The 23,753-nt window shown below is 34.9% G+C and overlaps 1 protein-coding gene across 3 annotated transcripts in view; it reads left to right on the top strand.

Moving 5' to 3' along the window:
- The window catches only part of DOCK9 (dedicator of cytokinesis 9), a 71,033-nt gene that overhangs the window by 41,682 nt on the left and 5,598 nt on the right, over positions 1-23,753 (top strand). Inside the window, exons 32-46 of one of the 3 annotated variants that reach the window (XM_071549014.1) lie at positions 1,504-1,570; positions 4,091-4,138; positions 5,871-6,007; positions 8,758-8,873; positions 10,463-10,600; positions 10,900-11,082; positions 11,514-11,627; positions 11,768-11,983; positions 13,693-13,750; positions 15,311-15,417; positions 18,453-18,575; positions 18,929-19,042; positions 20,525-20,671; positions 22,463-22,673; positions 23,355-23,545. In XM_071549014.1, coding sequence (XP_071405115.1) covers positions 1,504-1,570; positions 4,091-4,138; positions 5,871-6,007; positions 8,758-8,873; positions 10,463-10,600; positions 10,900-11,082; positions 11,514-11,627; positions 11,768-11,983; positions 13,693-13,750; positions 15,311-15,417; positions 18,453-18,575; positions 18,929-19,042; positions 20,525-20,671; positions 22,463-22,673; positions 23,355-23,545 — 1,970 coding nt within the window. Of the gene's footprint in view, positions 1-1,503; positions 1,571-4,090; positions 4,139-5,870; positions 6,008-6,509; positions 6,554-8,757; positions 8,874-10,462; positions 10,601-10,899; positions 11,083-11,513; positions 11,628-11,767; positions 11,984-13,692; positions 13,751-15,310; positions 15,418-18,452; positions 18,576-18,928; positions 19,043-20,524; positions 20,672-22,462; positions 22,674-23,354; positions 23,546-23,753 lie in introns of all 3 variants that reach the window. The other 2 variants (XM_071549021.1, XM_071549031.1) reach the window with 2 other exon arrangements.

Consider the following 23,753-nt stretch of genomic DNA (forward strand, 5'->3'; position numbering starts at 1 on the left):
GTCATACATTGGATTTTTGCCTGTGATTTTAATGACTTTTCAAAATCAGAGTAATATTTTAGGTGTGGGTACCATGTTGTGCTGCATTTTACAAATATGTGTGATAGCTCAAATTGAGCTCTGACCAAAACCTTGTAAGCATTACATACTCATTATTTCTTCTAAGTGTGAGGCTAACTAAAGGACTTGTTAGAAAAGTGAGTATTAGTGTGCAATTGTACAGTTTGGTTTATAAAACGGAGATGAAGAATAATTCCTTGTTCTCTAGAAGTGTCGTGGAGCTAGTCCCTCCCTCCATTCTGTAGAACTTCTCGTATAACAAGGAACCAAATGATTTGATTGCTGTGTATATTTCCATTCTTGCAATGGAGATATTAGTGGTTCTTCATTCTCCTGGAATGTTTGTGGATGATCCATTGAATTTTGAAAGAGTCATATTATCCTGAAGAAAGTGACAGAGGCATAGAAATACTGCATGAATGGCACATCTTACTTTTTTACTAGGATTGTGCATCTTGCAATCAACCCTATCTGTGATCAGTATTTTAAAAATGGAGCAAGTCCATTTTGGTAAAAACATTCACTTTTTCAGTTTACGCTCTCAAAAGTAGTTAATTTATTCTCTATGCCTATTTAGTTGTTAATTTTTAAAATTCAAGTTTATGTAGTACTTGAACTCTAGTTTGTTATACCTCTTAATACGGAATGAATATTGAAAAGCTAATAAATATTCAGTATGAAGTCACACCATGGGATTTTCATGGAATTACATTAATATTTTTATGTGTGTTTTAATTTAAAAGAATAATAAAACTAAATATATTTTTCACTATTTTACACTGTAAAATATGTAAAAAGTCATCATAATTTTTGGATATTCAATTTTAAACCACACTGGAAATGTTTTTGTTCTCAGTTCTCTTGGAAAAGAACAAGTGTCAAATAAACTTTGTCAAACATCTTTGTAATAATTTTGAATTTGTTACCTCATCTTGAGCATTTTTGGCAAAAGAGACCAGGTCTTGGCTATGTACTGCAAACTTTGTAGAACATATATAGACATTTTTGAAAATTGTTCAAGGAAAAACTGAAACCTGTGCTGACATACAAATTCAAAAAAGAAATCATAAATTTGTATTTAAAAAAATCTATAAAGAAGCATTCTGTAGAACTAACAGTCGCGAGTATTCTGAAGTCTTATATTTTTATAACACCATAATCAGGATGGACTGCATAATTATTACTATTTAAAAAATGAAATTTTATGAGTATATTATGGATTAGTTAAAATCATATTACAAAAATTCATCTGGACACGTCCATTTGTACAATCATCTTCAAGGAAAATGTTAAATAGTAATCGTTATCTGTAACCTGCAAGCCATTTCTAGATTCTCTGAATCCTTATTATCTGAAAACTAAGAACTGATGTTAAGTCTTCTATTTCATATTTTCATGTGTTTGCTGCTTTTATCTTGTTTTTAATATCTTTCATTTTCCTAGACGCGTTGTTTACATATTGGAACAAGGCTACAAAATCTGAACTTATGGACTTTTTCACCATTACTGAGTAAGTTTTCTGTTGTACTTGTCATTAAATTGTGCATTTCCCTACTCTAAAAACATGAGTGTGGTTAAGAGTGTGTGTGTACGGAGGGGTTTGTTGGGATTTTTAAAAAAATAATACTGTCTTGATCTGTTCAGAAGTCCTCATGTTGTTGCACACAATTCCATGTCTGTCCTGTTCTGTGATAGTCTCTGGAATCTGGCTGTACAAAAGGGATCTCAGGAAGTTCTTAAACAGAGTATTGCTGTGCTCATGGAAGAGGAACCATCTTGTTACCTGTCTGCATTAAAAATGGATCTTGTAATCTTAACTGTGGAATTTATATGTTTGCCTATCAAAATTGATTGAATTGCATAACTTCAGAACTATCCTCCTCGCATTCTTTTTGTGTCCTCTGCTATTCTGTAAGGGAAGAGATAAAGGATGAATCCAGTTTGTTATCAATGGCTACACTTCTTCCCTATGCATGCAGTGTGTTTGTTCATGAGAATTAAGCCTGAGATTAGCTCAGCTGGTTAAAAACTTGGTTGTAATAATGCCAAGGTCATGGGTTCAATCCCCTGTGTGGGCCATTGACTTAAGAGTTGGACTCGATGATCCTTGTGGGTCCCTTCCGACTCAGAATAGTCTGTGATTCTGTGTGATTCTGTGAATTGACTGATACCTTAGTAAGAAGTAAAGAAGGCACTCTGTGCTTGAAGTGGTGCACCACAAACATTATGCTTGCCTTGCTTGCTTCTCTGGACTGCTTTCCTTTGTTTGTAATGTGCTAGTCAGGGTGTCTTACAGGAATACATTGTAGGTAATGTTTTAATTCATCATTAGAGTACATCTGGCATGATATTTATTGTACCAAAGACAGAACTGAACAAGTAAATGAATCTACTTGGTAGAATCTCTAAAGCCTGAGGTATAAACTGTACAGAATCAGTGGTGAACAGTATTTTGCCATCAAATGTTCATTGTTTAAGGGCTGGACAGGAGTGGTTGGGATCAAACCAGTAATCTCAAATTACTGGTTATAAAAGAATATTTCCATCACAGTAGCAGTATATGGAGTGCAGAATAAAATTTCCATCTTGGTAGTGCAGTGGATGATATCACAGAGTTTTAAACTAGAGAAGGAACAAAGCTCATACCTCTTCCAATTTTAAAAGTATTCTGACAAAATAAACTATGTTTTGATCATGCTTTTTATTAATATATGTCGTTACAGTTTCTCATTACTTCAGTAAAAGATAGTGTTTCTGGTAGGTAGTTAGTCACCATGCAAAGAACTTTTTCTGAAAAACTTAGAAACTACGAAGACAAGAAGATATCAAAAGGGGAATTGAGGTTAGTTTGTGAATAGAATGATGAATTTGGAGAGGCAAACAGCATTCTGCTTTTGCAATATGGAAACAGCTAAGCAACTAAAGGCCTGAGTACAAGAAAGGAGCTGAGTTAGAGATACTATTTGCCAGTCTTCTGTCATTCATAACCAGCACGAGAGACCCTGAAAACTGGCTTTCAGTTTGGATTTACAATTTAAAGAACTTTTGGAACATTCTTACCTGAGGAACAAGGGAAGTTGTGTTAACTGTTCTACATTGCCAGAATGATTGCTTACAGTGTGAAAAGAGTAAAATAAAATTAGTATTGCAGCCTCCATTCACAACAGTTTTCTTGATTTGAAAGTATGACTTTTAGTCTATTAGTCATTAGTGTTGTGTATTTATCAGTAGCATGGATTATTTTTTTAATGAAAAATTATTGTTGGGAATTTGTCATCTTCTTATTGTAAAACTGTATGCCCCTTAGTAAAAGAATTCTTTCAGAAACCCTGTCACTATTCTTGAATCTGAAGACCTTAAATAAAACTCAACAAAACACAAAAAGCCAATTAGTAACAAGGAGAGTTTAGTCTGGGGAAGGAAGCAAAATATTTTGCCCTTATTTTTAAAATAACCCTTACATACATTTTGCAAAATATGTCTATGTATGTAATGCTTGATTATCTGTTTACTCCCCTTCTTCATTTTACTTGCCCTGGCTAGCTGTCCATTTGTAAATAACTAGCTGTGGGTCTTATTTCACATGATGAGATATTGTCTGTGAGAATCGAGGCTAAACCTTTCTTCTCTATAAGTATTAAAAATCTATACAAGATGCACTTGAGCTTGATATTTACAGTTTTCTAAGGTGTTTTGCTTGTTCACTGTTTAGCCCTTATACCTTGTCGCTGTTAGTCACACTAGTTGTGATTCAGAGAGAGCTGTGCTCTGGAGACAGCCTTACATCCCTTTTGCTGTCAATCCCAATTTGTCAGAAAACACCAACCATTGTGACTGATTTCAGAAGAATCATGTTTACCTTTTCTTACCCTTTCTTGGGACTGGAAGAGAATTTTAAGGGTGGGAGAAATAAAGAAGTTTCATGACGTAAGAGTTTAAAGTTAACAGTAAAGCTGAATAATTGCAATATACATAAATCTAGAAGAGATTGTTTCAAATGTTGCTTCTCTGACCTATGTGTTCTCTGCAGAGTATGCTTACATCAGTTCCAGTACATGGGAAAACGATACATAGCCAGGTACTGTGTGGAATTTAAATTTCACTGTCTTGTTCCCTGAGAATGATAGTGTGTCCAATATGCCTTGAATCTCTGTAACAAATAAATTGCATGAGTGGAAGAATTACTGTGAAATGATAAATAACAGATTAAATTAAGTAACTGGTTACTATTTTAACAATCTGTGTCCTGTCTGAAAGTATGGTATCTGTTTAAGAATGATCTATGTGTTGTGTTTGTTATCAATTACTTTAAAATCCCTCCCTTAAGTACTATCTTTTACAGCATTTTTTTCCTTGAAATAACGTGTTTGGGAAAGAAATTCTATGATTTGTTTATTCACTTGGACATAAACCCATGTATATTGAAATGTTTTAGAAATTATATATATAGTGTTTTTACTGAAAGGTGAGTAGTGAACATTCCAACACTGCTGTTTCTCAATTTGAAGTCTGAAGAAAATTTGCGGAAGACAGAAACTTGTATTAAATTATTTTAATATCTTTGCATTAATGTGCTTTTCGATAAAAAGTAGTTTTTAATAGAGTAAAATATATCAACTTGTATAGACTTTACATTTGGTTGATACGGTAATAGTGTTATAATTAAACTGCTGGGGTTAAAATACTGACCCTCTTGAAATCAATGAGAAACTTGTTGCTGACTTTGGGTAGTAAAGTATTCTAACCATAATGTTAGCATTTTTGTTTTTAATTTAGATATGTGAATCTCCTTCTACAAACTTGATTATCGTTTCCTTGGAGATTTTTCAGAAAAGAAAGATCTCATCTCTGTTCACATAACAAAACAAAACAAAAAAAAAGAAATCTGGCTTTTTAAGGTTTTGATTGTAACGTTTGTGTTCAAATGTACTTCAAACTCTGGATTTAGAGCCAGTAATTTTCAGGCTTTTTTGTTAAAATTCTTTCAACTAATTGGTTTGACTAGTTTGTAGAGGACACTACCACACTTTCTTTTTGTTTACTGATCAGCTGGTCTGTGTGCTGCATGTTAATACTGAAAATGTTAAGCTATTGAAATCACCTGGTGTTCTGCAGAAATACTGAATTTTCCCAGTAAATGTTGCTTTCTAGTCTTTCACATTGTCATTACACTGAAGTATATAACAGTCAATGCACGTACTCTTAAAATACTCAAATGACAGAGAATGGAAGGGAACAGGGAATTCTGTAATTCAAGCACTGGTTTTCATTTTTCGTCAGCTCTGGTGGTGGTACACAATAGGAAGTTACCTGTACTGATTGCTAACACAGATCACTTTTCTGTTTTCTTCATTTGATTGCTGCAAATTTAACAAAGTCTATGGCTCTTCTCCCTTCCTGCTTGGGTAAGAAGTGCATGATAATATCTCAAATTAATTCCTGCTCTCCTGTTGCATGTACGCTTTCTAATTTTACCGCTGTGTGTCCTTCTAACTTGTTTGCCAAAATTTTTGCAATCAAAATAGAGGATTCAATTTTCAGAATATTTATGTTTTCAAAAGCTCTGAAGTAAATTTAGCACTTCAAGAGAGACTGCATCTGTGCTTTTGCTTTCATGCTTTGAGGTTTTAAGAGTTTGCTGTGAGGTGCTTTTTTAATCTACCTATTTTTGTTTTATAAAGAGAACAGTAAATAGGTTGCATTATAACTCTCTCTATAAAACTTCTTGTGCTTAACTAACAACACTTCCTGTCTTGCTGCAGTTTGACATGTCTAACTTTTGCTTCTATCCCATTTCACCCATCTTGCAGGAACCAGGAGGGGTTAGGATCCATAGTTCATGATCGAAAGTCTCAGACATTGCCTGTTTCCCGTAACAGAACAGGAATGATGCATGCCAGATTGCAGCAGCTGAGCAGCCTGGATAACTCTCTCACTTTTAACCACAGTAAGTCACATGACATGGTAACAATCGTCATCCTCAACCAGTACCACAACACCAGAGACAGGTCCTAGAGCCACACCAGTGCATTTTAATGACTTTTACTGTTCTAGGTCAATCAAGCAGCTGCAAGGGGTCGATGGTCTGTTCTCTGCTTTATGATAGAACAATCAGTGCTGGCTGATGCCATAACATGGAGCATGGTTAACTACAATGTGTTTTAAAACTGACAGTTTTTTAGATTATATGCACTTCAAACTTGTGCTGCACAAGAATTTACTTCTTTTTTTTTATTTGGTTTATTAAGCTTCATTTTTTTTCCTCCCACTTGGTCTTATAAATTACTAGTCTAGAATTATATATATGCACTTGGACCATATCTCCATGTTTTGACATTCCTTAAGGAGAAATAAGTTTCTTAGAATTTCTACAACGATTGTAAGCCCATGATTTCGTTTGTCTGGAAGTGAAAAAGCGTCCAATAATGAAGTGATTTTTCTGTTTTCAGTGTGAGAAAGATATCAAGTATTCTTGGAATTTCTGTAGACAATGGTAAGATTTAATCAGGTTGAAGTCAGCTTGTATAAGACTGCTCTATTGAAAACTAAATCTGCTTGTGGCCTATCTTTTCAAACATGCTGCTTCTAAATTGCAAAATATGCTGTATGTAAAGTATTCTAAAGCACCATTTTTCAATTTTCAGCTTCAAAAAACAATGAAAGTGGTTGACTAATCCAGTAAAATACAACACTGGTACTGAGCAGAATTATGTGCAGTAAAATAATTATTTGAGTTAACTGTATGTTCACTGGTTCATTCTTCAGTTTCCCAAAGCATATCTAACTGTCTCTTAAAATCTTTTAGCTCTCTATCCATAATATTAAGCAACAACCTATTTGCACAAAACTTACCACATAGTCTTGGGTAAAACTGAAAAAAAATCCCACAAGACTTATCTGTTCATAAATACATTATCATGTCTGTTTAAATATAAGAATTGCAATTGCCCGCCTTTAAAAATGTCAGACAAGAATATAGCTGTGCAAATTACTTTTTTCTTCTTGCAATCAGTTTACTACTGCTGTGTCATAATTTCTATGTGTTTGTTGATACACAAAAGAAAGCTTTTGCACTATGTGACTACACATAGTCAATATAGTACAGTACTTTGTAGATAAAGACTGATTCCTAAAAAGAATCTCTGGGAAATAACGTGTCCCTGTGCAAAGAGGTTTCATACTATCAGAACTTGGCAATGTTTATTGACTTTTTGGGAAACAATGAGCTGAAAGATTTTAATAAATGCATGCTTATGCAAGATGAAACTTTCTGTTCTTTTCCATCTGAAGGAAATTATGAAGGGAATTGTCTCATTCCGATAACTTTGTGTAAAGTGGTAATAGGGTTTTCTTGAGTTGACATTTAATGAATATCAGGATATTATACCTAGTATTCTCCAAGGTTTTACAAACTGAAAATACGTTGCTGTAAAAGACAGTCAAGTGTGAAATTATATCTTTGGTCTTGTTGTTGTCTAACTTTTATTTTTATTTAGTTGTCAGTCTACCTGTGTCATGTATCCAAAGCTATGTTCAGAGCTTGAATAATCTTGTAGGTATTGTTCATGGGATATATAAAGGAAAAAAGTATCTGGTGGAAATAATTACTTTAATTGTTTCTAAAATTAAGAGTCTTTAGCAAGACAGTTGTCTATTAGTGTAAATTCTAAACTTATTTTCTCTTTTTCTAATCATCTAACCAAGCAATAGAACTGAAATGTAGGTGATATATCTAATCTCTGAGAAATGTCAGTGTAGTTTTGTGCTTGAAGAAACAGTGTATAAATCTAAAGAAACTAGTCATTATGGGTATACGTAGGTAGTTCAGCCAGGAAACCAAGAACGTGCAGAAAGAAGTGGCCAGGTGTCGTTATAAAAGAATATGTCATTTCTTCTATTCATTCCTTGATCTCAACAAGTTTGTTATCCTTGTCATTGATTTAGTGATGCTAAGTTGATTGCAAATCTAGCATATAAACATGATCCAGACCAAATTTTTATAAAGCAGCCTGGGCACATTTGCCAATCTGGTGCTTAAAGACTAATGTTAGGGAACATAAGGAGCGTATTATAGCCAGTGTTGAAGGAGGACATGGGTTTTTAAATTATTAAAATACAGTATGGAGCTAGAAGCAGTAAAATGTTTTTATTATATATGAAGTGATTGCACAGTATTGCTAAAAGTGTAGCATTCATTGCTTGGGTCTTAAGCTGCATATAAATACGTGATTTTATTCCTTCAGCTCTTCCTGGTTGGTTTTTTTTATCATGGTTGACTTGTGATTAACTGTGGGGCCATTGTAACATCACTAAATTACTTATTTTCAACTGTAACTTCATCCTACTGCAGTATTTATTTTATGAATATATATGTGTATATATATAACTGTACCTTTATATATATACATGTGTATATATACACATATATGAAATATTACACATTGTTTTAACTGCTGTTTAGTGCTTCTATTATTGACATTCTTAATGTATTTTATGATCTTGTGCAAATTATGTTAATTATATGTCCATATTTGAACAACATTTACATGCATTTGAATTATTCTTCTGCATTGAAGACTTAACTTCTGTCAGGCTTTTTACTTGTTAATCTTTTCCTAGTTCATCAAGTCTTTTGGAAATAAGAAACATTTAAATGAGTGTATGCAGCACTTAACACTTCATTTGGAATTTCTATAGGCTATGGCCATTCAGATGCAGATGTCCTTCACCAGTCTTTACTTGAAGCAAATATTGCCACGGAAGTTTGCCTTACAATTCTGGATACCCTGTCATTATTCACAATGGCTTTTAAGGTTTGTTCATGACTTGGTTTTAACTTCTTCCATTATTATCTCTGAGGAGAAATTTATTTAAAACTATTTTATCCATTACATTTTATAGTCTAGTAATACAGCATTGTATTTTTAGCTTTTCTAGCATTTTGTTTCATTATTGTGTCATGTAAAAGCTGATAATACCTCACAGCAAAAAGCTTTGTCTTGAGTTATGCATCATACACAAACTCTGTACTGTTTAGCAAGAATCTGTGGGAAAATCTCCTTCCTCATCCTAAAACTTTAGTGTCTACCTAATATTAGTGGTAGATTTTTATATTGAAATTGGCTGATTATTATATTAATGAACTCATTACTACTAATTTGTGTGTGTTTCTCATCTCTAACTTTTTTTTTATTTGTTCTCTAGTAAGAGTTCTCTATAGTTGTATGAGTTACCATAACTCTCCTGTGGCATCTTTATACAGTATGCCCGCTTACTTACCCCTGTGTTCTGCTTTTTTGAGATTTTCCAGGTATTAGAGGTAAATCTATGAAAAGGAGTGATGATAGCTCTAGCTTGTTTCTCCACTAATTAGAGCTGTGTATCCAGATCTTTACCTGAAGAGTCAAATTTAGTATCTTACCTTTAATCTAGTTAAAACATGAGCTTATTTATAATGAGATTCCTTTTGTTAGTAATTTGAGTTTAGAGCCAGTTCTATTCGTAGACTTTATGACAGAGTTGAAAATAAAGATACCTACTTATAAAGATCTAAAGTAGAATGAACACTAATCTTTTAATTATCAACCCATCTTGCCTGGAATGACAGTGCTTCAAGGTTATCTGTGTGCTGTATGCTAGAATATTCTCAAAGATCCAAACAAAACAGGTAGGAGAATCAGGAGCTTCTGTTCAATAAACTGCACTAAAATACACAAAATCAGAATCATAGGATGCTTTGGGGTGGAAGGGACCTTAAGAGATCATTGAGTTCAACCTTCCTGCATGGACAGAGACACCTTCCACTAGACCAGGTTGCTCAAAGCCCCATCTGCCTTGCCTTGAAAAATTCCAATGAAGTGGGCATCCACAACTTCCCTGGGCAACCTGTTCCATTGCCTACCACCCTCACTGAAAAAAAAAAATCCTCCTTATGCCCAGTCTGAACCTACTGTCTTTGCCCATTTGGGTGCTTGTATGTAGTAATGACAAAGAGGACTGGAGTGTACAGAGGTGAGTTGCAGAAGGTGCACGAGCTTGTAGAATCATCTTGGAATAGGAGGAATTGCTATGAGAAAATTCCACTGTCTGAGCTGCCTAAGCCAATGTAACCAAAGTGAGTAAATACTTCGAGGGTGTCTCTCAGAAAACTTGTAATAGGAATTGATTTAGTTAACAACTGATAAAAACAATTGAAGGCAACACTTTCTTTATAAGCAAGATCAACGAAGTGTTGCAAATACCTAATTAAAATTCAAATATGTTTGTATTAGTACACATCTTGGTAATACTATGCAGATTATATTTTTTAAATGTCCTGCTTTTTGAAGATCTGTATATGTTCTTAGAGTAGTATAAAAGTATCCCTGTACAAAACTTCTAAATTCTCACTGTCGTTTTAAAGAATCAGCTACTGACTGATCATGGGCATAATCCACTGATGAAGAAAGTATTTGATGTATACCTCTGCTTCCTTCAAAAGAATCAGTCTGAAACAGCATTGAAAAATGTCTTCATTGCTTTAAGGGCACTTATTTATAAGGTAAGAACTGTAAAAAAAAATCTTCAATACTTGTCTAGTTCTTTAATTAACAATATACTATGTAAGAATTTCAGAACTAACATCCCAAATTAAAATTGGTGAATAAGGGCTGATCTGATCCCAACAGTGTGGAATACTTGTCCTTTGAATTGCTGTAAAAATTGGTTTGTGTCATAAATTAGTATAACTCTTGTTTTTTCCACAGTTTAAGGATACTAATATATTTGCATTTTTCTTGACATTTTACCAAGAACTGAAGCTAGTGGTAGTGAATAATTACTTTTCTTATTTTTCTTCAGTTTCCTTCTACATTTTATGAAGGTAGAGCTGATATGTGTTCTGCACTCTGCTATGAAATTCTGAAGTATTGTAATTCCAAACTGAGTTCAATTCGTACTGAAGCTTCGCAGCTACTGTACTTCTTAATGAGAAATAATTTTGACTACACAGGGAAGAAGTCTTTCGTTAGAACACATCTGCAAGTTAGTATATTTTCATTTTTTCTGGGTTTTCTTAAATATTGTATTTGTAGATACTCGGTTGCTGCATACCAGTATGCAAAGCCCTGTCAGAGAAAGACTTAAAAGAAATTGTTAGAGGTTCAAGCAAGGCTGGTACTAAGAGTAAGAAGATGGCAATAAAACTATGTTCAATGCAAGGAAATACTTAGAAACAGCTGGATGACCTCTGGCTAGTTCCCCTAGCAGGCAGTCTTCAAAGCAAAGGATGCATGAGCATTGAATTTACAAAAGGCTGTTTTTTCTTGCCTGTATTATTCAAGAATTGGAAGAAACCCCCCAAACACTATTTTATTTAAGAGAATTTTTCAATTAAAAATTACAAAATTTGCTTTGTAATTGCTTCATAAGTATTTCATGAAATGTTCACTAACAAGATATTTGTTTCTGTCCAGGTTATTATTTCAGTAAGCCAGCTAATTGCTGATGTTGTTGGAATTGGAGGAACTAGATTTCAACAGTCTCTTTCCATCATCAATAATTGTGCCAATAATGACAGAATTATAAAGGTGCGTTTTTATTCTTATTTCCATACTGTCGAAGGATGCTTGAAAATCCTTTTGTAGCATCTTTCACAATTATGATTTATCATTTTATTATGCAAAGAATAGGAAAAGATAGTTCGTAACCTAATGTTTCCATGTTTTAGCACACTACATTCCCTTCTGATGTTAAGGATTTAACAAAAAGGATTCGTACAGTACTGATGGCTACAGCTCAGATGAAGGAGCATGAGAATGATCCAGAAATGCTTGTAGACCTCCAGTACAGTCTGGCAAAGTCTTATGCCAGTACACCTGAACTAAGGAAGACATGGTTAGACAGCATGGCAAGGATCCATGTTAAAAATGGAGATCTTTCAGAGGTAAGACAGAAAAAATCAAACTAGTTTTAAATTTGTAATAAGCTTAAGCTTATTTTTATAGAAATTGAATGTACTGTATGCAGTTGTTAGTGTGTAATGTAATAAGTATTTTTAAAAGATTTTTATTAGTAGATTAGTTTCAGTAGCTCATAAGTTTTTTCCTACCCAGGTGTATCTGTAAGTAATTTCTGACTATTAACATAAGGAACGTGTTTAACTGCTGTAGCTGACATGCTGCTAAGAATGGAATGCTCAATGCAAGCTGTGGGAGACACAGGTCTTCTGCTTAAAAATATCTTTATTAGTTGCTAAAACACTTAAAGCCACTCCTTGAATTCCCCTCCAGTTGCCTGTACAGAATTGGCTTGATTCTATTCCAGATTGCATGCTAAAAAAACTCCTAATGTTCTTAAAATTGATAAATAACTCTTTTGGATTTGAACAAAAAAGCTATCTGATTTCACTGAGCTGTTGAAATATTTAATTCTAGCAAAAAGGAGTTTTAGGAGTAAGTATTTTTATGTCTTTATGTAAGTATTTTATCAGGATACAGGTGAATTTTTTCTCTTTCTAGAAGTTTGTTCCATCTGAAAGTAAATTGCCTTGTATGATAGTGAATTTCATAAACATCTGTTAAAATTAGCATCATAACAAGTAAATACTCTCAGGAAATGAAAGATGCTATCTTCCTAACCCAAGTCTTAGTACTAGAATTCTCTTCTTCTATATGATAGCAACACAGAAGGTGTATACAGTACTCTGTTATTAGTTTGTCTTTTGAAGGGAACAACTCAAGCTTTCTTAGAAGACAGGCTCTTTTAGTCCTTTTCAGGTCTGTTTTAAATTAAAATCTTAACAATCTTTGACTATGCAAATAGAGGAGATCCTCTGGAAATCATCAAACTCAAATCTATACAAAGTATGCGTTAGAATTTCTGGCAGATTCTTACCTTTTTTTTTCTTCACCTCCATTGTCTGAGGTTGTGCAGCCTCCATATGTAAACTGTTCAATTGATAATTACAGTTAGAATAACACTTTGCTGAAAGCCTAAGCCTTTTTTGTAAAACAAGAATATCGAATCTTTGGCTTTTTTGATCCTTTCTGTGGAGAAAGGTGGCTAATGTCAATGTCATAAAACATGTTAAATATCTGAAGATTTCCCTATCTTTCTTGTCTTTTTTCTGTTTTCCAAACTACACCAACCAAATTCCTTCAAATTCATAGATCAGTTCTCTTCACTTTTACTGCTTTCAAATGGTCTGTCACCAGTTTCTTCAACATTTTTCTTGGTCTGAAGCCAAAAGGCAGAAAAAACAGGTTAGCAGAAGAACCACCAAATGTTGAATAGAATAATTAATAGCTTTTTTTGTTTCATATAACACTTAATATGCAACCCAGAAAAGATTTGTCTGTTTTTATTACAGCATGATGTTCCTGCTTTGTAATTTGTGATCTGTCATCACTCTTAGATTGCGTACTGCTGTCCATGCTATTCAGTGCTCTGGTGAAGAATGAGCAAGTGCACTGGCACAGTTATTGTTTTGCATAAATGAGGTGGAGAATTCTCATAGTAGTCATAGGACATCTCCTGCAAAGCAGCAGAAAAGAAAACTGAAGAAATTATCTCATTCTAGGGTTCTTCTTATATACCTTGTTTTTAATAGTTCTGTTTTAATGGTATTTTAAGAGATTATTATTTCTGTTTTAGGCAGCGATGTGCTATGTCCATGTAGCAGCACTGGTTGCGGAATATCTCACACGAAAAGGTACGATTTTGAAACCTTACATTAATGTGTAAATCAATAGTTTTATCTGAGGAAGTTGTAGGTATTTCAGTGTTCACCAAGGTAAAAATTCTGACCTAACTGGGTAGCTTAATCACATATTTAAGAGTATCCTTGCATATCTAAGGGGCAGCATTTCAGATGAGGGCAAAGTAAAATTTTTAGGAAAATAAAAATTTTAATTTTAGACAAGAGCTGCTAATAGTTGAAATCAGGTTCTTTCTACAGCAAACTTACCTGTGAATATCCTTGTTCAAGAAGCAGTCTCTCACTGCTTATAGAGAAACTTGGCATTGCCAGAGAAGTCAAAATACATGTTACAGATTTTCAGGCGCTCCATCAGTGATAATGGTGCTCAGAATGCTTCACCTGTCTTGGTATTCTGTGCTAGAAGCTCTCTGTAAAAGAGGGCTCTGATGACTCTGGAGATAGGGAGAAAACTGTCTTTTATCTACAGGATCAGAAGGGTTCTCAGTCAGGGATTTGAGAAAATAAAAGATTATATGGATTTTATTAAGAAAAATGAATCTTTAGAAGAAAATTTCAGGAATCTTTTAGAACTGATTATGATGTTCAGCTACTGTTTTTTTATTTTGTAGTCAAATTCATGTTCACAGCTGTTTAGCTTTGCCTTTGCATGACCATTCAAATCGAAGTAAAGTCACAAGTCTAAAAGATACCTTTTCTCTGTTCCTTTTGTGCTTCTTGCCAAATGCTTGTGTAGTGTATAGGCTGTCTTCTCTGCCTGAGAGGTTTCAGGAGCTCCTGAGACCAAATCTGAAAATAAATTGCTTGTCAACTTTACTATGTCCTGTTGGAAGTCTGATGATAACTGATAATTAGTGGTAATCTGTATTAATTTGTAAACCCTCTGGGTGATCTGCTATTTTTGTTTACTGTCATGTAAAACTTATTTCCACTCAGTAATATACAGGGTCAAACTTCTACCTGTGATAAAAATAGCTAAACAGCATGGGTAAAAGTGATAGGTTTCATGCTGAAACATTCTGTACTCCATTTTGGCTAAATAATTTTTTTTCAGTAAAGGTATTTTATTAGGGTTTTTCCTGCTTGTCTGTACCCGAATAATCTGGTTTGCCATCCTTTGGTCATTTTGCATGGTTAACATTGGTCCTTTCTTAATGTTCAGACTGGAAAATTGATATGCCAGGGCCTGTTCCTGTACACAGTTCTAGTATGACTTCACGCTCATTCAATTAAATACTGTAAAAGTTATTTTGAGCATCTTAGAGTTATGGTGGAGTAGATTAGACAGAGATTAAGATGATTCAAACACTACTTATTTTAGTAGATAAGAGTCCACATATTAACATCTGTGGTTTTTTTAAAACTTATTTATATACACAGAGTAATGTGAGGTCTTGTATTTTAATCATGCAGCAGGAGGCTGATTTATTTATTTATATATTTGGTGGTAGTTCTATGTAAATATGGCTTCTGCTCTTTCCAGAATCACAAAACAACCCAGTGTTACCCTGCTGGAGAAAAGTAAATTTGTCTATATTTCTTTTTCAATGACAGGGATGTTTAGGCAAGGTTGTACTGCTTTCAGAGTAATCACACCAAATATAGATGAAGAGGCTTCGATGATGGAGGATGTTGGAATGCAAGATGTTCACTTCAATGAAGTAAGTAAACATAAAGGTGTTAGAATTGATGCACATGGAAGTGCTGGGATTTTTTGCAAGTTTTATGTTTCAGTCTGAAGGCTGACTAATATGAGGGATATAAGAATTGTTTTCTTAGCCACTATAGTTATTCTAAAACTGAAATAAAAAATGTCTATGTGCCACCTTTGGAGAATTTACTATATACATGTATTTTAAATAAAGCACTAGTACATCAACGCAGCATCACTTTTGGTATAAAAGTAAAGAAAATGGGATTTTATGCTATTTGACTGGATGAACATTAATGTGGCTCACTTATTAGAGTTAGCAAAATCTGTTCCTTTTAAAACTGACTTTGAGTGTTACTACACCAGCAATCATGAAAATATATTCCCTGTTTTTTGCTATTTACAGTTTCCCTAAGCAAATATGTCATAACAATGAAAGTGGTTTTACTGACACCAGACTCGTGTCCATGTGTTTTTTCTGGCTTAAGTTTTGCTTCTTGTGTCTTTGCTGATCCATCTGTGCTGGCTCTACACTACATTTTACTAGTAAAAAGCCTGTATGAAAATATGAATAATCTTGCTCCTGAAGGGCTGTGTACACACTGTGTATTTGCTGGTATAGTTGGGGAAGAGAGGGATGGACCACTGTGGCAGTAGCTGTGTTGGAAAAATCCCTGGTGTGTAAGCATAATTGTAAAATAAAAACATTTTTCCTTTGTGTCTTTAAGTTAATGTGTGGTGAAGCTGGATGACAAAACTATTTGTGCTAATTGAGGATGTGCTAATTTAGGAGGAACAGATGAAAGACTGAGTGGTTTAAGCCTGGGTTTAGGTCTAGGGTACTTGTGTTTTAGCCCTGAGTTCTGGTACTATTGTTCTACAGCAACAGAAATTGTTGACTTGCCTTTTTCTGGGAAGGCGGGAGTTTGAATTACTTGAAATGAGAAATACAGTGCTTTTTTCTTTCCATCTACACCCAGTAGTAGATTGTGTTGTGGTTTGGGTTTTTTTTAATTTATGAGCTAAATTTTTAAATAACTGATTTTCCTGATCCAGCATGGAATTTAGCATGTTAGGCAAAGTAAAATGCAAGCTGTTCTAAGTTAGGGAAGAGTAGGGATTGTAGTGAATACTGCTGATGGAAAGTTTTGTTTGAAATTCTTGTCAGTGTTTCCCTGCCAAACCATTTGTCAGAGCTAAATTCTTTAGTATTTTTTTTTAAATTGGAACATCTTTGTTCTTTTTCTCATTAGTCAGTCTCTGCAAAAGAATATACTGCTTTTTCTGGGTCATTGACCCCTACACAATTTTATTTCCATCTCTCAGTATTTCCTTAGAATGGAAGTAAGCCAAGAATGAAATTATAAGCCTGTAGAGCTTGCAGAAGGATCAAACCAAGCCAAATTTCATTCTTCCCTGCATGCAACCCTTTTTAAACTTAACCATGTAGTAATCTAACTGGAAAAACTAATCTAATTGAAAAAACTTACTATTTTTCAGACAACTTCTGAAAGTTATCTGAAACATGGGAAGAGTAATAATAGAGAAGAAGTAATAATATTAATAAATAGTAGTAATAGGGAAGAACTGTTTGCATAGTAGACTAAAAGTCATGGATAAATTATGATTATTAGTATTTTAGGGGAGTACTTCAAACAGGTAGTTTAGTTGCGTAAGGAATAGGAAGATATTTATTGTTTCCTTAGTATATTCATATGTAAGTAGAATTGTATTTGTCTAAGGAAAAAAATTACATGACAGATCAATTTGGTACAGAATTCAAAAGGCAGAAACATATTTTTCCAGCTGAATTTTACTACTACTGAGCAAAGCAATGCTGTAATGAGAATGCTTCCTATATGTGGTAACAAGTCATATGGAATTTCTTTCTTAAAACTTGAGATTTCCCTGTTTGCTAGCTACTTTAGAGATAACTCTCCTAAAGAGTAATTGCTGATATTGAGGGATGAGAGGAATCCCAAGTGAAAAGGAAAAAACACAGTATGTATGTTGTATTAGAGGATTGAGTCAAGAAGTGGAGGGAAGTGGGTTTTTTCCTTTTTACTTGGCATTTTTGGAACCCCATCTTTAATCTTGCATCTAGCACTGACCCCCAAAAGTAAAGAGTTATCAACAAACTGGAAAAAGTCCAGCTCCTGAGGCGGTTAGTAGAAGAATCAGACTTTTCAAAGAGGTGCACCATTAAAGAGCAAGAGGCCATTCTCACAGGTTACTTGGGAGACTGATTGGATATATGGAAAAATACTCATCCCAAGAGAATGGATAAGCATTGAAACAGGTGGCTCAGAAACGTTGTGTTCTTTTTCTCCCTCCTATCAGCTCTCCCACTTGAAGCTCTTTATGTTCTTTTCCTGTATGCAAATAAAATTTAACTGCTTTGCTACATTTGGGTGCCCTCTGGTGTCTGAGTTAAGACTCATGACATATAAAACAGTGTTTGTGGACATCCCTTGTGGTCCAGCAGTGACACTGGTCTTTCAGTTCTCACCACTTGGGTACTAGGGATGGAGATATGGCAGAGTCTGTCCAGACTGGGGGAAAGGAGGAGGTGTTTAAGCTCTGTTGAAGCACATGGATAAGGGTAGCATTTTTTCAGTCTCTTTTTTTTGCTCTCAGTGCTAAATTTGGCTTTTCATAGTGATACCTTATTGTTGTCTTAGTCCTTTACCAAAGGGAGGAGGTGGAATAGAGTAGCATTAGAACCTTTCTAAGGATAAAAGCAATTACTTCCAGCTTCTGACTTCATCATTATGATGTAAGAATGGCACAAGAAGATCTCAAAGAGTATCTAAAAGAAAAATGCTGTTTGTGGTAAATATAAAGAGTAATTATGTACACTCAGACCAATCTATATGGTTTTGTTTCCTTTGCAATTTTTGATTGCCTCAGTAATTTAAATCACTATGGGTACATAATTTTGTTGTGAGGCAGGATCTCCCTTTGCATTGGGAATAACATTGATACAATGCTTTGTTGTGTTTTTCATGAGTACTGAATGGTTTTCAAATGTGTTTCCAAATATAGGATGTGCTGATGGAGCTGTTGGAGCAGTGTGCTGATGGACTCTGGAAGGCAGAACGCTATGAACTCATTGCTGACATATATAAACTTATAATTCCCATTTATGAAAAACGGAGAGATTTTGAGGTACTAAATTCATCATAAGTAAATCTGAGCAAGAAAAAAATTGCTGAATTTTCTAGTCTACCTGCATGGCACATTGAACATCACAGAACAAGAGCATTAAAATTGTAACTGAAATTTGAATGTGTGGAAATCTTTGTTTTAATTTTAAATAATTTAATTTTTTTTCTTTAAATATAGTTAAAAATTAATCTTGCATGTTGTCATTCTGATACAAGCGCTAAACCTGTTACTGCTGTTCAATAAAACAGTGTTTTAAGTTGTTACTAACTACAAGGATATAAGTTATTGTTGTTTTAAGATAGGAAAGTTCTGCATTATTCTTTTACCTCGTTACTGTATTCTTCTATTTTTAGAGGCTTGCACATTTATATGACACTCTTCATCGAGCATACAGTAAAGTTACAGAAGTTATGCATACAGGCAAGAGACTGCTGGGAACTTATTTCAGGGTAGCATTCTTTGGACAAGTGAGTATAACTTGCTTCCATTTGTCTGCTCTATACAGTAAGAAAAACCTGAATTTATTTTACAAGGTATATTATTTCATCACCTGTACTGATACCATGACATAAAAAGCACAAGAAATGTGTTCTGTCGGAAATAACTAAACGGCATCAATAATGTTTTTTAAAACAATTATCAATTCCAGTAAAATTCTTATTCTTTTCCTCAGTAAATGTTTTGCCTTTTTTCCTTTCTCTTCTTTTATTTACTACCTTAAGGCAGCGGTAAGTTTTCTATAATGTCAGTTCTTAGCAATGCATCGACTTAATGTCTGTAGTGCTACAGTGTGGTTTGCAAGGCTGCTTCTTAGATCGGTATGCATTAATAGCCATTGCAATTCAGAAAATAACATCAGGTTCCATTTAGAGAGCAGATCACTCTTCTCTCTGCATCAGTATTGCATGCTTGGGTCCGAAGTTCTGGCTGTGTATGGGACAGCTTCACGTCCTCTCCTCTATGTCTAGAATGCCTCTGTATCCGTACGGTATCACGCAGTATTGAGTAATACACTTTTCGACATGCATAGAGCCCAGTTGCTTAATTGTTCAGCTGAGCATGGAGAATTGTAAAATACTCTGAGCAGTATAACTTTACATGTATTCTGTTGTCTTTTATAACTTTATAGCAATACCAGTTTACAGACAGTGAGACAGATGTTGAGGTAATTACAGTAACCGCTTACAAAGCAAGCAATGCAGTAAAAACTACTGCATTTCACCTTAGTTTGGTGTGGGTATTTTTGTCAATCTAGCCTGTGTTTATACATGATATGTTGTGCTTTTCTATTTTGTCTGTTGCATTTATGACAAAAATATTTATTTTCTGGTTTCAAACATGAACTCAGACATGGCTTGTTTTAAACCAATGACCTGTTTCACTTTCCATGTACTCTATTGTGCATTTAGTTACAGGTTTAAAACCTTCTGTAATAAAAAAAAGAAATATTTATCAATATAATACAACATAAAACTAAGATCTTTGGATCATTAAATTTAATTTTCTGGAATTAATTTTTTGTTACCACATAAGGAAATTTTTTTAATGTAAACTCTTGCCAGAATACTCATTTATGAATCAGGTAGTCCTGTTGGGCAAGAATTCTGTTTTGGTGAGTGAAACAGTGCTGCAAGTTCACTTTTGAATAAAAGTGAAGGAAACGTATCTCAAAGGCTTGCCACACCATAAGATTGCAACAAACTTGTAAAATTTAAACTCTGTGTTTCCATTATCTTCCACTTACGTTGTAGTATAAAATTACATTTTTCTGTTGTTTTTTATTCTCTTAGGAAACCTTTTTTCTTAGATTTTAATTTCTTTTTATTTACATTTGCTTGAATAGCGATGTTAAATGTTTATATTTCCTTTGAACCACACTCATTATGTCCATCTTAATCATTGCCTTATATGTTTTTTCCCCAAGATTTTCATTACTTCATTGTTTACAGGGTTTCTTTGAGGATGAAGATGGAAAGGAATATATCTATAAAGAGCCTAAACTCACGCCTCTTTCAGAAATTTCTCAAAGACTCCAAAAACTCTACTCTGACAAATTTGGATCTGAAAATGTCAAAATGATTCAGGATTCTGGCAAAGTATGATCTTTATTCTCTCTAAAAAATGTAATATATTACTCACACTAATTCACTTGAAATGCTGTGGCATCACTGTCTGTTGCTCATTTAACACAGAGGAATATCAGTCTAAAAACTCTACTCTTTGAAAAGCATCACAAAAGTATTACCTCCTACTAAGTTTCCCTTTTAAAAGAGCAACCAAAAGCTTAATTTCTTTAGTGTTGCCTCTCAAGACAGTAATTGTATATTAGAACAAATTTGGATTATGATCATCTTCTGTGTTAACTTTAGCTGTATTTCTTGCCCATTCATGCATAGTTGTTCTTTGGAAATTTTTCCCTTTTCTACATCTCAGCCTCAGACTTTAGGGTGATTTTGTCCTCAGTCTAACCATAGAATCATAGAATCCATTGGGTTGGAAAAGACCTCCGAGATCATCAAGTCCAACCCTTGGTCCAGCTCCTGTCCCTTTACCAGATCATGGCACTCAGTGCCACATCCAATCTCAGTTTAAAAATCTCCAGGGATGGGGAATCCACCACTTCTCTGGGCAGGCCATTCCAATGCCTGATTACTCTCTCTGGAAAGAATTTTTTTCTGATCTCCAACTTCAATTTCCCCTGGCAGAGCTTAAGCCCATGCCCCCTTGTCCTGTTGCTGAGTGCCTGGGAGAAGAGACCAACCCCAGCCTGGCTAGAACTTCCCTTCAGGTAGTTCTAGACAGTGATGAGGTCACCTCTGAGCCTCCTCTTCTCCAGGCTAAACACCCCCAGCTCCCTCAGCCTCTGCCCACAGGACTTATGCTCCAGTCCCTTCACCAGCCTTGTAGCTCTTCTCTGAATCCGCTCCAGCACCTCAGTATCCTTTCTGAACTGAGGGGCCCAGAACTGAACACAATACTCAAGGTGTGGCCTCACCAATGCAGAGTACAGGGGAAGGATCACTTCCCTGGTCCTGCTGGCCACACTATTTTTGATACAGGCCAGGATCCCATTGGCCTTCTTGGCCCCCTGGGCACACTGTTGGCTCATGTTGAGCTTCCTGTCAATTAGTACTCCAAGGTCCCTTTCTGCCTGGCTGCTTTCCAGCCACTCTGTGCCCAGCCTGTAGCGCTGCAGGGGGTTGTTGTGGCCAAAGTGCAGGACCCGGCACTTGGCCTTATTGAACTTCATCCCATTGGAATCAGCCCATCTCTCGAGTCTATCCAGATCCCTCTGCAGAGCCCTCCTGCCTTCCAGCAGGTCGACACTCCCTCCCAACTTGGTGTCATCAGCAAATTTGCTGATGATGGACTCAATCCCCTCATCTAAATCATCAATAAAGATGTTAAACAGGACTGGACTCAACACAGACCCCTGGGGAACACCACTCAGGCATTATTTTCTCTTATTTTCATTTCCTGGCTCTTTTGCTGCTTATTCTCTCAGTAAAATAAAAAATTCCTGTGCCTCGTGGCCTGAAAGTGCAGCAAGGGTGGGCATTTCAATTTTGGAACTTTAAAAACGAAAGGAGGACTTAATGCACGGGCTGGGTTTAATGTTCGCAAGTGATTAAAAACAACAAAACACAATAAACAAACCAAAACCAGCAAAAAAATCCACAATATGTTGATACATCTAGTTGTCTTGTCTTCCTAATAGTTAAAAACTGAATGCAGGAAACCCCTGTGAAGGCATGAAGATTTCCTACGTTTTCAGTAATTTAAAGACTGAGAGACGAAATTTGATTTCTGAAAGTTGTGTGACTCCTATTAATTCACTTTATTCACAATGTAGCTATTTGATTTTCTTTTTTGGTCCTGTTTTTAAGGTAAATCCTAAGGATTTAGATTCAAAATACGCATATATTCAAGTTACACATGTAATTCCATACTTTGAAGAAAAAGAGTTGCAAGAAAGAAAAACGGATTTTGAAAGGACTCATAACATTCGTCGCTTTATGTTTGAGATGCCTTTTACTCAAGCTGGGAAAAGACAAGGAGGAGTAGAAGAACAGTGTAAACGACGGACTATTTTGACAGGTAATTGTTGAATGGAATGCTTTGATGGAAGAATTTGGTCAAATTCTGTTCTGTTTGGGGGTTTCCATTTCACTTAATTAAGTCCTCTATTGCTGTCAGGTAAACCCTTTTCATATTTTTCGTATTTTTAGCTGGGTTTTTTAGATTGGTTTCTTCAATGGAGAATCCTCAAAATCACTATCTTTTTTTCCTTAAGCTTCAAGAATTGTGAATCTTGTTCTTAGAAAAAGACTATTTTGTGTTTTGTCTCTGTTAAGTGTTTCTGTATTTATGTAGTTGCAAAAATAAGTGACTATAATGTTAGCTGTAAATGGCCAGTACTTGTGAGGAAATAGTACAGCTTTGCTATTATTTTGGATTCTTCTCTTCTTTGTGATATGTGAAGGACAAGCAATTCTCTTTACAGTTCTCATATGAATTACATTCCAGTGGTTTATTTCTTTGTGGTTATTAGTAGCAGTAGTGACAGTGATCTTTCTTTCCTGTGGTAGGTGTAAAGCTGTGCATATTTACATTTTCAGTGTTTTGTTTCCCTGTACATTTGGTAGTATTTCTAATCATAGAAGTTAATCAATTGGGCAACTAATTACATGAAAATGAGATTTTAGCATAAGATTGTCTCAAAACACACCTTATTCAAAAACCTTTTCCTAACTGTAGTAAACTTGTTTCTGTCCATAGCTATACATTGTTTCCCATATGTGAAAAAGCGCATTCCAGTAATGTACCAGCACCACACTGATCTGAACCCAATTGAAGTAGCCATTGACGAAATGAGTAAAAAAGTTGCAGAACTCAGGCAGCTTTGCTCTTCAGCTGAAGTGGATATGATCAAATTGCAGCTGAAGCTACAGGGGAGTGTCAGTGTTCAGGTAAGACCTTTGTCATGCAGCTATTTCATTTGCTTCTGTCCCTGAAAAATTATAGAAGTAGCATTTTATAGCTAGTTCCTTTTCTGTATGTTCAAGAATGTCCTAAATTAGAAATATGCTCATGGTTTGGAGTTATTTCCTGAATAGAAAAAGCAAGAGAAGTATTTTATATAAACACTGATTGTAGACAGTTACATGAAAGATTCAT

This window comes from Pithys albifrons, chromosome 1 (assembly GCF_047495875.1).
Source record: "Pithys albifrons albifrons isolate INPA30051 chromosome 1, PitAlb_v1, whole genome shotgun sequence".
Taxonomy (NCBI): domain Eukaryota; kingdom Metazoa; phylum Chordata; class Aves; order Passeriformes; family Thamnophilidae; genus Pithys; species Pithys albifrons.